This window comes from Triturus cristatus, chromosome 7 (genome assembly GCF_964204655.1).
Source record: "Triturus cristatus chromosome 7, aTriCri1.1, whole genome shotgun sequence".
NCBI classification, from domain to species: Eukaryota; Metazoa; Chordata; class Amphibia; order Caudata; family Salamandridae; genus Triturus; species Triturus cristatus.
The window spans coordinates 828,456,813-828,472,910 of NC_140590.1; the positions used below are offsets into that span (position 1 = coordinate 828,456,813).

At 45.5% G+C, this 16,098-nt stretch overlaps 1 protein-coding gene across 3 annotated transcripts in view; it reads left to right on the top strand.

The window, feature by feature from the left end:
• Window positions 1–16,098, top strand: part of MGAT4B (alpha-1,3-mannosyl-glycoprotein 4-beta-N-acetylglucosaminyltransferase B) — a 1,507,233-nt gene that overhangs the window by 1,109,777 nt on the left and 381,358 nt on the right. For all 3 annotated transcript variants that reach the window (XR_014966618.1, XM_085617756.1, XM_085617757.1), the window contains exons 10-11: window positions 4,494–4,601; window positions 4,719–4,912. Coding sequence is in view for 2 of the 3 variants with exons in the window: in XM_085617756.1 (XP_085473882.1) it covers window positions 4,494–4,601; window positions 4,719–4,912 (302 nt within the window). In the remaining variant the exon portion in view is untranslated. The remainder of the gene's footprint in view (window positions 1–4,493; window positions 4,602–4,718; window positions 4,913–16,098) is intronic.

A 16,098-nucleotide genomic window follows, 5' to 3' on the forward strand; every position in this document is an offset into this window, starting at 1 on the left:
AGCAGCTAAGGATGGTCCCAGACCTTCTCACGATGTCCCAGGGCCAGATCTGGCATCTGGACCCTCGCTCCTTATACCTAACAGTATGGCTCCTGAGCAGCGATAGTTTCTTGGGCTAGATCTCTCGGAGGAGATTAAGGAGGTGCTTTCTCAGGCCAGGGCTAGTCTGCATCTGGTGTCAGCAGGAGGGTTTCGACCCTTTTTTCATCTCAACCTCACCAAGTTCTTCCATATTTCATGTCTTTGGCTAAAGCGGGGCTGGCTCATTCATCCATTAAGGTTCATTTGGCGGCAGTTTCTCCGCCTCCTTTGTGGCATTTGAATTTGGTTCTCACCCAGCTTATGAAGCATCCCTTTGAGCCAATTTATCGAGCAGATTTGAAATTCCTTTCTTGGAAGGTAGCGCTTCTCCTAGCTCTCACTTCTGCAAGAAGAATGGGGGAATTACAGGCTCTGACAATCCAGGAACCCTTTCTACAATTCAAGAAAAATACAGTGATCCTAAGGACTAACATGAAGTTCATACCTAAGGTGCCTTCGGACTTTCATTTAAATGAACTGGTGATCCTTAAGGCTTTCTTTCCTCAGCCCTCTACGCCGGCAGAAAGAACACTCCACTCTCTGGATGTGCAGAGATGTTTGAAGTTCTATCTGGACCGTACTAAAGAATTCCGAAAATCTTCCCAACTGTTTGTTTCATTTAGCACTCCCCGCAAGGGCTTGCCCCTGTCCAAGCAGGGTATTGCTCGGTGGGTGGCCAGTGCCATAAGTTTTTGTCATTCAGCAGCGGGCAAACCCCTGGAGGGTAGAGTCCGAGCACATTCTACAAGGTCCATGGCTTCCTCTACAGCCATCTTTACTGGGGTCCAGATCAAAGATATCTGCAGGGCTGCAACTTGGAGCAGCTCGCACACCTTCACAAGACATTACTGCCTGGAGGCCTCGACACAGGAAGACACGGCTGTAGGCCAGGCAGTCCTGAGGAACCTCTTCCATTGTGTTGTGAGCTTTCCTTTCTTCCCTCCTTCCTTTCTATCTTGTTATTGGCACATTTTGGTTTTGGAATTATATGTATATTTACTGTTATTCTTAAATGTTATTGCACTGTTTTTTAATGCGAGGGGAGAGCAAAATGTGCTTCTGACTGCTAGCTACTCTGATACAAGGTATGGGAATCTATGAAAGTTCCAATACTGGAGTAAGAAAACAAATTACTTACCTGTAACTTTGGTTCTCCAGTATTGGTATCTTTCATAGATTTCCATGCGCCCACCGTCCTCCCCTGGGAAAGCTCAGCCTTCAGTATGTTTTGTTATACTGTTACACAACGGCTACGAAAATCTGAGCCTCTAAGGTTCTCTCAGGAAGGTTCTGTGGGGTGAGGCTGTTCCGATTGGTTGTTGCTTTATTTTGGTCTCTTTTACAAAAAGAGGTGGATATGCTACAAAATGTGATGAGGCCTAGGCCTTTCCTTCTTATTTTGTACCTACTGCTATGTTATTTTTATTTACCGAGACTCCCTTTCCGACGACGGGGAATGGTACAAGCTATGGGAATCTATGAAAGTTACCAATACTGGAGAACCAAAGTTACAGGTAAGGAACTTGTTTTCTTACTGGTGATTCATGGAGTGCGGTAATCTTTCTTGATGAGGAGTTTGTTACGAGGTTAAGTTCGACCTCGAAATACCGCACGGCTGGGAGAATGTGCGCGCTGAATCCGGACTGTTAGGTGAAGAATATATGAAAATATATATATATATATATATATATATATATATATATATACATATACACACACACACACACATACATACAAGCAATAATAACACACTTATAAGTTAGCAGATGCAATTGTTAATCCCTTCCATGCTCATGACGGAATGGTTCCGTCATGAGCACAAGTTTTAGTGTGCTCATGACGGAACCATTCCGTCATGAGCACATGCTCAGGAAATCCCTCTGCTGCAGACAGCAGAGGGATTTCCCATTTTTTTTCTTGCCTGGGGAGGTGGGGGAAGAGCTTCTCCAACCTTCCCAGGCCTATTATTGAATTTCATTGCAACAAAATCGTAACTGAAACTTGGTTTGTTTCTCAGTTTCGGTGCTTGTGGGGCTAACTCAGCCCCCCGAGCACCGAAAAACATGGGAGAGGTATCGTTGGAAAGGGGAGAATCTCCCCTTTCCGATGGCACCCTTCCCTAGTGGACCCCTGCTTGGGGATCACCCCAGGAGGGCGATCCCCAAGCAGGGATCCACCCACTCGCACCAGGGAGGGGGGAGCGGCCCCTTGTGCAAAGGCCTTTTCTCCCCATATTTGTGTGGTCGCAACAGTCTTTCTGCCCCTCGTGTGGCAGATGGGGGTGGAAAGCCCACTAGAAACCAGGGATTTTTTGGGGGGGAGTTGGGGTGGGAGTTGCCCAAAAAGGGCATGGCAGTGCCCCCACCCCCCAGACAAATGTCAGTCTTTTTGCCCCCCCAGGGGGCAGATGGGAGCAGTATTCCCCTGTCTGCACCCCGGGGGGGAGAAAGCCTACTAGAAACCAGGGATTTTTATTTATTGACGTTGGGGTGGTGGCTGCCCAAAAAGGGCATGGCAGTGCCCCCACCCGCCAGAGAAATGTCAGTCTTTCTGCCCCCCTAGGGGCCAGATGGGAGCAGTAGTCCCCAGTCTGCCCCCCCGGGGGGGGGGGGGGGGGCAGAAAGCCCACTAGAAACTAGGGATTTTTTTTTTTTATGACGTTAGGGTGTGTGCTGTCCAAAAAGGGCATGGCAATGCCCCCCCCCCCTAGAAATCAATATTTCTGCTCCCCAGGGGGGGCATATGGAGGCAGTAGCCCAATCTGCACCCCTCGGTGGGGCAGAAAGCCCACTACAAACCAGGGATTTTTTTATGGACTTTGAGGTGGGGGCTGCCCAAAAAAGGCATGGCAATGCCCCTCCCCCTCCCCCCAGAGAAATGTAAGTCTTTCTGCTCCCCCCAGGGGCAGATGGGGGCAATAGCCCCTGATCTGCCCCCGGGGGGTGGGGGGGGCAGAAAGCCCACTAGGCACCAGGTTTTTTTTTTTTTTTATTATAAGGTAGGGCCTGGTGGCTGCCCAGAATGGGCATGATAATGCCCCCACCCTAAAACCAATTACCACAGTCTTGCTGCCCCTCCCCGGAAAGGGGAGATTCTCCCCTTTCCATTGATACCCCTCCCATCTTTTTCAGTGCTCGGGGGGCTGAGCTAGCCCCACAAGCAGAAAGTCCTCTAGGCGCCAGCGATTACGCTGGCCTTTTGTATGTGTGGGGGTGGGGGCTGCCCAGAATGGGCATACCAATGACCCCACCCCCCAAAAACATAGCCACAGTCTGTCTGCCCTCCTTGGGGGCATATCGGGGCACCCCCCCCCCCCCCAAACCCCCCCAGGGCGGCAGAAAGCCCACTAGACACTGACTTGTTTTTAGCAATGTGCCTTCCTGTGGATTTTAGGCCGTAGCGCAGCCGGCACATAGGGAAACCTAGCAAACCTGTTCATTTTTTTAAACTAGACACCCAGTGGAATCCAAGATGGGGTCACTTGACTGGCTCTCACCAAGTTCTGTTACCCAGAATCCCTTGCAAACCTCAAAATTTGTTAAAAAAAAAAAGCAAACAAAACATTTTCCTCACATTTCTGTGGTGGCAAGTTCTGGAATCTGCGTGGATCCACAAAATTCCACCCACCCCGCATTCCCCAAACTCTTCTGAGAAAAATGGTACCTCACTTGTGTGGGTAGGCCTAGTCCCTGGGACAGGAAACGGCCCAAAGCGCAACGTGGACACAACACATTTTCACAGTGAAAACTGACCCTTTTTTTTGCAAAGTGCCTAGCTGTAGATTTTGAACCCTAGCTCTGCCGGCACCTAGGGAATCCTAGCAAACCTATACATTTTTAAAAACTAGACATCCAGTCTATCAGCCTGCAGAGGTACTGTTGAAAATTTTCCACATCCAGTCTGGAATATTTAAAAGATGAGTAATAGAAGGTTAGATAGTCTGTACCAGAAAGAGCATTGCCGAAGGTAAGTAACTTGGGGCCAGATGTACTAATAACTGGTCGCAAAAAACTCTTCAAAATTTGCGACCACTATGTTTGCGACGAGGGTGATAATTTGTACTAATAAGTCGTTTTTCAAATTACCAATTCCTAGTTGGTCGCAATTCAACCTACCTCATGAATGTTAATGAGGTAGGTCGCAAATTGTGACCCACTAGGAATCACTGCCATCACAGGGAATGTGGCCTGTTGAGTCAGCAGACCACCACGTCTGTGATTGCTTTTAAATAAAGCATTTTTTAATGCAACTAATTTTCCTTAAAGAAAAGAGAATAAAAAGTTTACTTTTCATGTTTTTAAGGGTAGGCAGTGGTCCATTTTTGTTGTTGCACTTTTATTATAAGTCTTCCAGCTGTGATTTGTTATGCATATTGTCTTATAGACTTCACTAAGCTTTGCTTTTTCTTCTAGAAACATTGCGACCGACAGAAAGCCAACTTGAGAATTCGGTTTAAGCCTTCCCTTTTCCAGCATGTTGGAACGCATTCCTCCTTGGCAGGAAAGATACAGAAACTGAAAGTAGGTACCCTCCTTTGTGTTGGGTAAGAATAGCAGAAATGTGTTCTTTGCTAAATGTGATGTCAGTGAATTGTTGCCTTCTACATCACTGACGCTTCTTCTTTCTGCTGTGAAAAGGATAAAGACTTCGGGAAACAAGCCCTGCGAAAAGAGCATGTGAACCCTCCTGCGGAGGTCAGCACTAGCCTCAAAACATACCAGCACTTCACGTTGGAGAAAGCCTATCTGCGTGAGGACTTCTTTTGGGCATTCACACCAACTGCCGGAGACTTTGTTCGCTTCCGCTTTTTCAAACCACTGAAGGTGGAACGGTCAGTGCTAATTTCTTTGTCATTTTGCCAAAGTTCAAACGGAAATTAGATTCTCTATTCTGACAGTTTTATGTGCATGAATGTGTGGCAGCTGCATCTTTTAGACTAAAGTATAGAAATTGGCATATAAGGACTGCCAGGTCTATCTGTCAATTTACTGTTGTTTTATTTTTCAAATTATTTTTATTGGGTTTTCAAGGAAAAGAACAATATAAATGATAATAACAATAATAACAATAACAATTATACTGACAATTATAATAAAATATAAAGCAAGTAAGAACGACAAAAGAAGAAGCAAAGAGGATACCACTTAAGTGGCAGTTGGAATTACAGTTATGTTAGAGATACAGGTGGTCTATATATATCACATTCTTCAGTCGGTCTATGATAAGGTTCCTATGCAGGTGTACAATTGAAGACATAAAAATTGTATATGATGCATTAAAAGGATATCCTGTTAGAACATCAAATACAGTAGTATAGTAATCACATTCCATATCCTAAGTGCAAAACTAGTATCGAAACATCAATTAACAAGAAACTCACACGTCTGCCCAAATCGAATCGGACTGTGTACTATAAAGACGTAATGGGGCAGCGTGAGGCAATTCCTATGTGGAAAAATCCTTGTGTGGAAGGACCGGCGAGAGGACTCCTGTACGTGGTTGAGATCCATAGGGAGGGTGTTAGGGCAATGGTAGTCATAAAGAGGTTCAAAAGAGTGCATATGTTAGTTTGTTGGGAAAAGGCATCAAGGGACCTCCATAACTTTCTATGTGGAGGGCGCCAGGGTGAAGAGTGTAGGGAGATATTATCAGCCCCTCTTAGAAAGGACAACCATTCTTGCCACGTTCTGAAGGAGACTTCTTTGGAGTTCTTCCATTTATCAAGTACTATTTTGCAGGCAAGTGTAAGCATTAGATCTAACAGATAGCGGTCATTCTCATCCGGTAGCATGGATCTAAAAATCCCAGAAGGCTATAGGAGAATTCCCTGGGGGGCGTCGATAGTGAATATTTTGTTTATACCCTTGTATATTTTGTCCCAATATGTTTGCAGGATGGGGCATTGGAAGAGCATGTCAGCGAGATTACCACATGTGCATTACAATTCCAGCATATAGGGCTCTGACTGAGGTTAAGCTTAAAGATCCTTTCAGGGGTCCAATATGTTCTGTTTATTAGCATAAGTTTCGTTTGGGATAGTACTGGAGAGATTTTATTTGAGAAGAGAGTTTTATGTATCTTGTCCCAGGCGAAGGGGATGTTTCTAGTGTTTGATTCAGATTCCCATTTTATCTCGCTTTTCAAGTGCGATTTGCGTGGTTTTGGGATAAAAGTTTGTATATTTTAGATACAGTGTGTCCTGACTTAAGTAGCTGCAGTATCCCCGGTAGGATCGACGGGTCGATGGGTATTATTGAACATAGCGTTGAGCTGTGCCTTTAGTTTCAGAATTTTTTTTTAAATCTAAGGAGTCTAAACCAAACCTTGTTTCCCTGTAAAGAGGTCTTTGACTAGGTTTATGCAGTTTTTTGACCATTTTTCCCAGAATAACATTTCTCCATCTACCTTCAGGTAAGGGTTGCGCCATAGAGAGGCTAAGTTGGATTTGTTGATTTTTGTCCCCTGACATTTGGACCAGGCATAGTAGGGCTCTTTTAGTATTTTGAATGATATATTTAGAATGAGGGATGGAAGAGATATCCAGGGTTAGGAAAGCAGGTAAAGGGATGCCACTGATGATTGACCTTTCTTTGTTCATCCATACTGAGATGTAGTCGGGGTCGGTTAATAGCTAGTTAGATCCTTATTTGCAAAGATACGCAGTTTGATCACTCTTGGCTCAATGGAAGTTTGATCTATTCTGTTTACATCATTGTCGGAGATAAGCAGGTAATCAATGCGTGAACAAGAATTATGGGGAGCTGAATAAAAAGTGTATTCCCTACCTGTGGGATTCTGTAACCTCCAAGTGTCAGTCGTATTAAAACGTTTAAATACATTGTTAAGAGCTTTGTGTGACTTGTTGACACGAAAAGGACAGCGTGAATCCCTATCTAAGGCTGGGTCCAAGAGAAGATTAAAGTCTCCCGCAAGTATGTGCATCGCTGTGTCTGGAATTGTTTTAATTTGTTTACTGAGATCTTCTCAGAAGGCCGAGGCGTCCTTGTTGGGGGCATAAATGTTTGTGATGTAGAATTCCGTGTTATGTTTTACCAATTTCATTGTGACCCACCTACCCTGTGTATCAATCTGTATGAGGAAGTAGTGTTCCCCAAAATGGGTGAAGAACCGCACATCAATTAAACAGAATTGTCATAAACAGTAAAACATTTATGTATTGGCGTCAGCAATATGATGTTGATATGGTGGGGTGCTGGTAAAGCTATAAGCACTTACTACCCAGAAGTGCTGTTGGCAAGTTGACAAGACGACTAGTCCGTACAATTCTTTAGAAGAAATCAGCTTTTAAGCACACCCTTATTTCAAAATAAGTACATAAGTCCGTCCAATTGGTCTAAGAACCAATTCCTTGAGATAAGTATACAGATCATATAAGAAAAGTCTCTGGAGGATTCACAATATTCAATAGAAATCACCGGACAGGATGCAGTAGTTGACAGAGTTTTCCAAAATACTCCTCTTTATTAAATTGAAGACCCAATATCCATTATTAAGGTACAGCCGTCCAATATCCAAGGCAGCCAACATGTGTTTCGTCTGTACTAAATGGGTACAATGACTTTTTCAAGGCAGTTGACAAGGAATATATACATGTAAACAATAAAGAACATATTGAGAGAACATTTTGAGAGACGGAAGACAAAATCATCTCTTGATGGTAACACATCACCAATGTGCCCAATTGAAATAGAATCCAATAAACAAAGAAAAAGGAGGCTTCCCTATTAGGGAAAAAATAATAAGAATTGCGACAAGTGATGACAGAATTGTGTATATCAGAGTCCCAAAAGCCCGATCAGTAGAATCACCACAGTGACCTAGCATAAATAGAGTATAAGTGAAAGGGAAACAGATAAAATTACCACGTTATATCGAATGCCTGTAAAGAAGTTTATAGAGAAATGTAAACTTATCAAAAAATGATCTATATAAAGAATTATAATGTGATCCTAGCGTTAACGTCCAGTTGAAAAGTCTAAATAGTTACAGTAATGATGTCAGCCTATTGGGAAAGGCTAAGAGGCGCGTGTTCATGAGATAACAAAAAACACCCTCAAAAGGTGTGTATAGGAAGACCCACCTCAAATTCCGTTCGATAGGTCCACCATTCCAGTACGGCTTCCTAAGTAGGGTATCAAATCAGATCACCATCTCCGTGGTTTTATGAAAAACAATTCGTACGACCTCTAGTAAGAAAGCGTAGTGGTATTAGCTAAGCGGTTGGATTAGGGAATATTGATAAGTAATGAATTATAACAAACTTATTCAAAATTAGATGAACGCCACAAAATTAATATAATTGCCTTAAAACAGTCCACGATCTCAAATTCAATTAATAATGTGGCACAATATCCTTATATATAAATCACATCCAAGCCAAAATCATAGTGTTGCTATCCCGTAGTATAAATATAAGAAGAATTATGACACCCATCAATGTAGAATTCATAGTCCTCATGAGTGAAAATAAATAAAATAAAACACGATGATAAGTATATATAAAGAGTCCTGTTAATCGTATATGGGGGAAAACATATGAAACAAACTAACTCTGACCCCCACTCTAAGCCGCTAATCTTAACTTAAAGTACAATAACTTAAACATCGATTCTAAACATGTATATAATAACAATACAATGTCCACTCACCAAGATAATACTTGTGTCCGTATTTGAGTGTGTAGTATCCAATCCAAAATGTAGAACACACTGCAATAAAGTGTGACTAAGTAGAGGAACCTAGATACAAAGATAATGGGCATCTAAGTATTGGAACAATATCTGTGAAACGAATCATACAAGGACGTGATGCGTTATAAAACACATGGTGATGACTAGTTTAATCGTGAGTTAAACATAACACCGATCTCACCTAACTTCATAATATTGCCAATTGAGTCCAAACCGTAGAGGAAAATAAATGACCCCCATGTATACCGATGTCCTTACCGGGTAATGATACTCCGTCAAGAACCATGCATCTGGTAACGCGAAGAGAAAGTCCCGAATAAAATGCGCGGCCACCATCTTAAAATACGATATGGTGCCGCCCAATTCCAACGTCACAAATTGATAGTGTGACTTAAAGAAAGGACTAGTATATGGGAGCTACGAGCGCCATCTTTGAAGAGTCAAAATATTGACTCTGGAAATGTTAAATCAAAACTATAAACATACTGACCCCATATACTCGATAAGATAGAGAGCAAAATCCTAAATCACGCGCCTAATAAAGTACGCCTAATGTAAAATGCTCCTCTAGTGATTCAACCAAACCCAATATAATTGGAACTTCACACCACGCGCTTGAAGAGGTAAACGTAAATTAGGTGCTGTCCTCGTGATAAGCTCAGACACAATATATTAGGAATAAATATCCCTGAGGGGCAATGCGTCTGATGAAGGCAAAATATTTCCGCTGCCACTAAATATATTACAGAACAAGCGCATAATCACGCTTAATGAAAAAACGAGTCATCCTCATGCTAAAATTAGACTCAATACTGCGGGTGTTAAGTATCACGCCTTCCCTATGCGTCAAATAAAGACAAAGAATGTATAAAGACCGCAATCATGGGCTTAAAGTGTGAACAAATGAATAAATAGTGTGTCATATATGTTTAAATAAGCAAAATGATGCGAAATGATCATTGCATGTTTTGTGAAATAAAAAGAAAGGAGAAGAGAATCGAAAGAAAGCATAAGAAGAAACAATAAAATCTAACAGGTGGAGAGCACTACTCCAAAAATTGTAAACGTCTGACCACACATAAATAAAGTGCGTTCGCCTAGATTGTCTTATATGAAGGACAGAAGAACGACCTGTGTGTTTGAAGCGTCAGCTTAAAGGTCAATCTGCAGAGAATCAAGAGACAGTCATATTCTTCTATGTTAAGTGTAGTAAGTTCACGTTATTCCATCCATATGTAAGGGACAGCAAAAGGAATAAACAACAAAAGCGTCAGATCAATGCGCAGCCAGAAAGTGGAGAAAAGTGGTATATAGAACTTCAGGATATTGGACGGCTGTACCTTAATACTGGATATCGGGTCTTCAATTTAATAAAGAGGAGTATTTTGGAAAACTCTGTCAACTACTGCATCCTGTCCGGTGATTTCTATTGAATATTGTGAATCCCCCAGAGACTTTTCTTATATGATCCGTATACTTATCTCAAGGAATTGGTTCTTAGATCAATTGGACGGACTTATGTACTTATTTTGAAATAAGGGTGTGCTTAAAAGCTGATTTCTTCTAAACAATTAACCTGTGTGTCAGTTGAGCTAGAAACGGGGTCTATGTTGGCTACCAAAGTCAGGACACCGTTTTTTTTACCTATTGCATCTGAACCTGCAACGTCGCTGTAAAACTTATTTCTAAGTGAGTTGAATTGTTTGGAGTCGATTTTAGTTTCTTGAAGCAAGATTATGTCACCCCTCTATTTGTGGAGATAGTCCAGAATCTTCCTTCTTTTGATTGGGTGGTTTATGCCTTTAACATTCAGTGAGTCTATCTTAATGTCATGCTGGGCCATAGCTATGGGTAAGAACTGTGACATGATAGATGTGATATGGTCAAAGTGTGCGTTTCTCTACCTTGGGGAATCTTTTTGGATCGTTTTCTCACTGTATGTAAAAGGAGTGGACCTCATTTTTGTATGAACAATAGAATCAGTATGTGCTCTGAGGCTACCTTAAGCAGGATAGTGAACATATAGGGCACTCCTCTCGTTGTGGGACGACCTTTATGAACAAAGGTTTCACTGCAAGTCCTTACATCTGATTAGTGAAAACAATAATGATAATAACAACAGCAGGCAAAGAAAAACAAAACAAGTACATAAGGGAAAACAAGATCTGAAACCCTTCCCCCCCCCCCCCCCCCCCCCTGTTAAATGGTAGCGGCAGTCGATAACCTTTCAAGTATTGCCCGGCGGTAATCGCCTCTTATACCATTCGATGCTAAACCAATAAAGAGGCAGGCGCCGGAGACTGGAAGGCAGGAAACAAAGTTTTATTCCGTCGGAGTGGAACACATCAGATCAGACAGCGAGGTATCGTCACGAGGTGCTCTAACTGCATCTCTGAGGCCTGGCCTCTTATACACAGGTTTATGACTTTATTGCAGGTTTATCATACATGGCACATTCTTGAGATCGCTTTGATACATGAAAGAACATCCTCAGAATCCCCACTTCAAGCTCGTTCCCACACATATCAACAGTGGAAGTCCCCACCCCACCCACAGTAGGAGATGGCTATCACACAGCTGGACATTCCGCCAATTCCCGGGGGTGTGTGCGACCGGTCGGGTCTCAGGGGGTGGGGGGCCTTGATCTACTGTAATCCCTTTGATGTGGGGTGTTTCCCTTACAGTAGGGGCAATAAACTGCATCCGCAGGGCTAGGTGATGGCCTGGGATCGGTTCGGACAATGGGGCGCAGAGGAAGGGGGTTATCAAAGAGATGCATGACCATGTATGGGATGTCGGTCAGGCGTGGGATGTGGTTCCATGGCAGGGTCGCGCAGAAGGAGAGGGTTTATGGCCCGTATATGAGAGAGCGGGGGTGGCCGGCGCGCGGGGTAATGCTTGCAGCGCCAGGGGGACGCGCTGGCGATCGGCAATGAGCAGGGAGAGACCAGGGTGCCTAAAATGGCTGCTGTGCGCTTTCCTGTGTGTCGCGCTGGGGAGAGACAAGGTGGCGCAGATAATGTTCAGTTCGCAAGCTAAATTTCCACAGTCCTCCCTTTTAACATATCTCGCCAGCTTGTTTAGTTTGGATCTATCCCCATAATACTATGAACTTCCACCTCATACAAAGCTTTCATTCGCTCCGCTTCAAAGTTCAAAGTCTTAGGGCAGATGCAGTTCATAAAAAGCGAACATAAAGGTGGCAGACACTGAATCCCCAAGCAACATCCACATAGTATCACAATTGGTATTAGGATAAATGAAAACAGCCTCCATCCCCAACTTCTAATAGTGTCCCAAAACCAACTTCCCAGTGGCCATTCTTCTTGTTCCTGATGAACCTCTGCGGAAAGTCTGTGGAGGTGTTCAATTGCTTTGTAGACTGAGGGTGAGTTATCCGGTACGTAGGTACAACAGCTGGACCCAATGATGCGGCATGCTCCTCCACGATCAGCCAGAACCACATCTAGAACGAGGCGGTTCTGAAGAGCCACCAGGCGGACGGCCTGAAGCTCGGCGGTGTTGTTGGCGAGGATGCCAGCCGTAATGTTCATCGCCGTTTCGACTGCCTGGGTTAAGTGGCGGATGGCACGGCTGTTTGCCATTGGACCCCAGAGTGGAACAAGACCTTTTACTGCGTCCATGAACTGTGCTCCGGTGGAGTCGGCTTGCGCACTGTCTTTGGCACGTTTCTGTCGGTGATGGTTTGCTGGAGCCACATATGTCGGAGGAAGGACAAAAGCGATGTAGCAGGTGCCTCCCCAACCTTTCGGAAGCCAGGTGTAGGCCTTAGTACCACAGACGAAGTACATATTCGGGGAGGCAACAAAGGAGGGTGGATCAACTGCACAAAAGAGTTATTCCAGAACTCCTTACGCCTTTCTCGGATTTGGGGTGAAAGTGAGATCAGATGGTGTTCTTTCATGGTGGTAGGTGGAACGGTGGTCAGCAATATCTTATGGGCGGGTGCGCTCTCCTCCATAATCCAGAAGGTGACCATGAGGAGAAGGCAAAAGAGAAGGGTAATGAAAAGTGCAATAGTCTTTGAGCTGTGCATTTTGTCAGTCTTTGGGATTTTGTAGTGGATCTTTGGGCGTCCGGTTGCTTCCATCATCTTCATGTCGGATGCTTCCATCACCTTCAAGGGACTTGGTAGCGGGCAGAACCACAGACTTTGTTTAGTTTCTCTCCTGGTGGCCTTTGAGGTGGCTAGGCAACCGCTCTTGAGATTTCAACTTAGTTTGTGGTCTGCTTAGCCGAAGTTCCCTCCTTTCGTCGTAGGTTATACCCTTCTTTGGATGGGACAGTGGGATCGGGATATTTCGTTAATTCAAGTGTCTCTGTATCCGGGCAGTGGCTCAGGGATGGTCGGTCTTTGTCCAGTAGTTCCTCTTGGGCGGTGATGTTGTCCGTGGTCGTCAGGGTCGATGATACCTTCTTGCAGTGGTGTGCATGCAGCCAATTGCGCTTCCCCTCCACTCGAAGAGCTGTTCGGGTGGTGATCAGGACTTGCAGAGGGCCCGTCCACCGGGGCTCCAGACTCTTGGTGCGCTGGAAGTTACGCACTAAGACAAAGTCACCCGGTTGGATGTCGTGCCCGGGGCCTCTGGAAACGTCGGGAATGGCTTGCAGCACCTGCTGATGGATAACAGACAACGTTTTAGTTAGGTTGTACAAATAGTCAGACATGAGGACGTCCGGGACGTCGTGGATGGATGTTGGTTTCGGTGCAGTCCAAAGGTTCATGGGCTGCCCGAAGACGACCTCGTAGGGGGTTAAGTGGTGTTTGGTGGGGGTGGAACGCATTGATAGCAATGCTAGCGGGAGAGCGTCTGGCCATTTCAGTCCTGTGGTGGCAACTATTTTTGCTATCTTAAGCTTCAATGTGGCATTATGTCGTTCAACCAAGCCTGCAGATTGGGGATGGAAGACCGCATGGAATTTCTGTTTTACACCCAGCCCCTTTAAGATGAGTTGGATAACCTCGGCTACAAAGTGGGGGCCGTTGTCGCTCCACAAAATTCGACAAAGGCCGTACCGGGGGAAGAATTCTTTCAGTAGTACTTTTGCGGTAGTCATAGCGGTGTTGTCGCGGGTTGGGTAGGCTTCCACCCACTTGCTGAAGGCGCACACAACGATAAGTACGTACTTCAAACCTTGGCACCTTTCTAACTGGACGTAGTCCATTTGTAGGACTTCAAAGGGGTGATTGGGAACCCCAAACCCTCCCCGGGGTACAGCAGTTTCTTTCCCAGGGTTGTGTTGGAGGCAGACCAGGCATTGTTGGACCAGACGTTTGGCTGAGTCTGAGATTTTGTCGTTGTGCCAGACTTTGGAGATGAGTTCGATCATGGGAGCAGACCCTATGTGTGCGGGGGAGTGTGCCATGGTCAGTATGGGGATCAAGTATGAGTCAGGTAGTAACCATTTGTTCGAGTCTTTAGTTCGCCAGCAACCGTCATCGTCCTTCAATCCCACCCGGGCCCATTCAGTTAATTCGTGTGGTGAGCTGGCTAATTGGATGTCCCTAATCGTTTCCCTAGCATCCTTCCATTTCTCAGTTTGTGACCTGGTTACGTACATACGGGTCGTGGACCTATTCTCGGCTGTGGTTCGGGCAGTAATGTCAGCTAGTGCATTTCCCTGTCCTATAATGTCTGTCACTTTCTTGTGTGCCTGGCATTTGATCACAGCCAGCCGTGTGGGGAGGAGGACTGCTTCGGTCAGGGCAGAGACTAGATCTCCATGCAGGATGGGTGTGCCATGGGAAGTCAAGAATCCCCTCTCCTTCCAAAGGAGCCCAAAGTGGTGAACTACCCCGAAGGCGTATTGGCTGTCTGTGTAAATGTTTGCGGTTGTCCCTGCTGCCAGGATGCATGCTCGTGTGAGAGCAATCAGTTCAGCCGCCTGTGCGGATCGCTGTGTGATGCGGGCTGTCTCAACAACTGTTCGGGCTGTGGTGACTGCATAGGCAGCGGAAGTGGTGCCATCGGGGAGCTTGATGCATGAGCCATCCACCCATAGTTCTCTGTCAGGGTCCGGGAAGGCAGTATCTCGAAGGTCAACCCTACTCTTGATCTGTTCGTCGGTGAGAGTCACGCAGTCATGTATGGGGGGCGCATTGGGGTCAGTGTCAGGGAGAGGTAGTAGAGTGGCTGGATTCAGAGTGGTGCATCGTTTCAATGTGATGTGGGGTGCAAGCAGAGTCCGTTCATAGCCAGTCAGTCGTGCGCTAGTCAGGTGTTGAGTCTTGGTCTGGTTTAGGAGGGTGTCAACCGCATGGGGTACCAATACAGTGAGGGGGTTCGAGAGCACGATCCCCTCACTTTGCCGGATAGAGACAGCAGCGGCGGCTACTGCTCGAAGGCAGGCGGGCAATGCTCTGGCTACAGGGTCAAGAGTGGCAGAGAAGTAGGCACAAGGGCGTTGTTTAGGGCCTATGGACTGGGTTAGGACAGACAACGCGCATCCCTCCCTTTCGTGGGTGTAGAGGGAGAAAGGTTTAGTGTAGTCTGGGGTTCCTAGGACTGGGGCCGAGCAGAGGGCGTCTCGTAATTCTTTGAAGGAGGATTGGCATTCGGGTGTCCAGGGGAGGGGGAAGGGGACATCTTTAGCCAACAGGGAAAGCAGAGATTTTACAATAAGACTGAAGTTTGGCAACCATTGTCGACAAAAGGAGGTGAGGCCTATTAGAGACCGCACTTGCTTCTGAGTTTTGGGAACAGGGGTTTCTAGGATGGCCTGAATTCGGTCAGGGGTAAGTTTCCTCTCATCCTTGGATAGGAGGTGGCCTAGGTATGTCACTTGGGGTTGGCAGAACTGTAACTTCTTCCTGGAGACCTTGAGACCGTTCTCCGCGAGGAAGTGGAGGAGGTGAAGGGTGGCCGTGACAGCAAGTGGGGTGGTGTCGGCCGCCAAAAGAATGTCGTCGACGTACTGTATTAACACCACTCCATCTGGTAATTGGACTGTATCTAGTTGTCTCTTGAGGGCTTGGCTATAAATGCTGGGACTCTCAGTGTAGCCTTGGGGTGCCCTACAGAATCTGTACGACCGGGCTTTCAAAGTGAAGCCGAACAGGTAGCGGCTGTCTGGGTGGATGGGGATGGAGAAGAATGCGTTCTTGAGATCAATAACAGTAAAGGTGGTGGCAGTGGACGGAATTAGGGTGAGGATGGTGGTGATGTCTGAGACCACGGGGTACTGAGGTATGACTACTTTGTTAACTTCTCGTAAGTCAACAATGAAGCGGTATGCTTTCTCATCTCCCTCGCCTTGCTTCTTTACAATGGGTAGGATAGGGCTG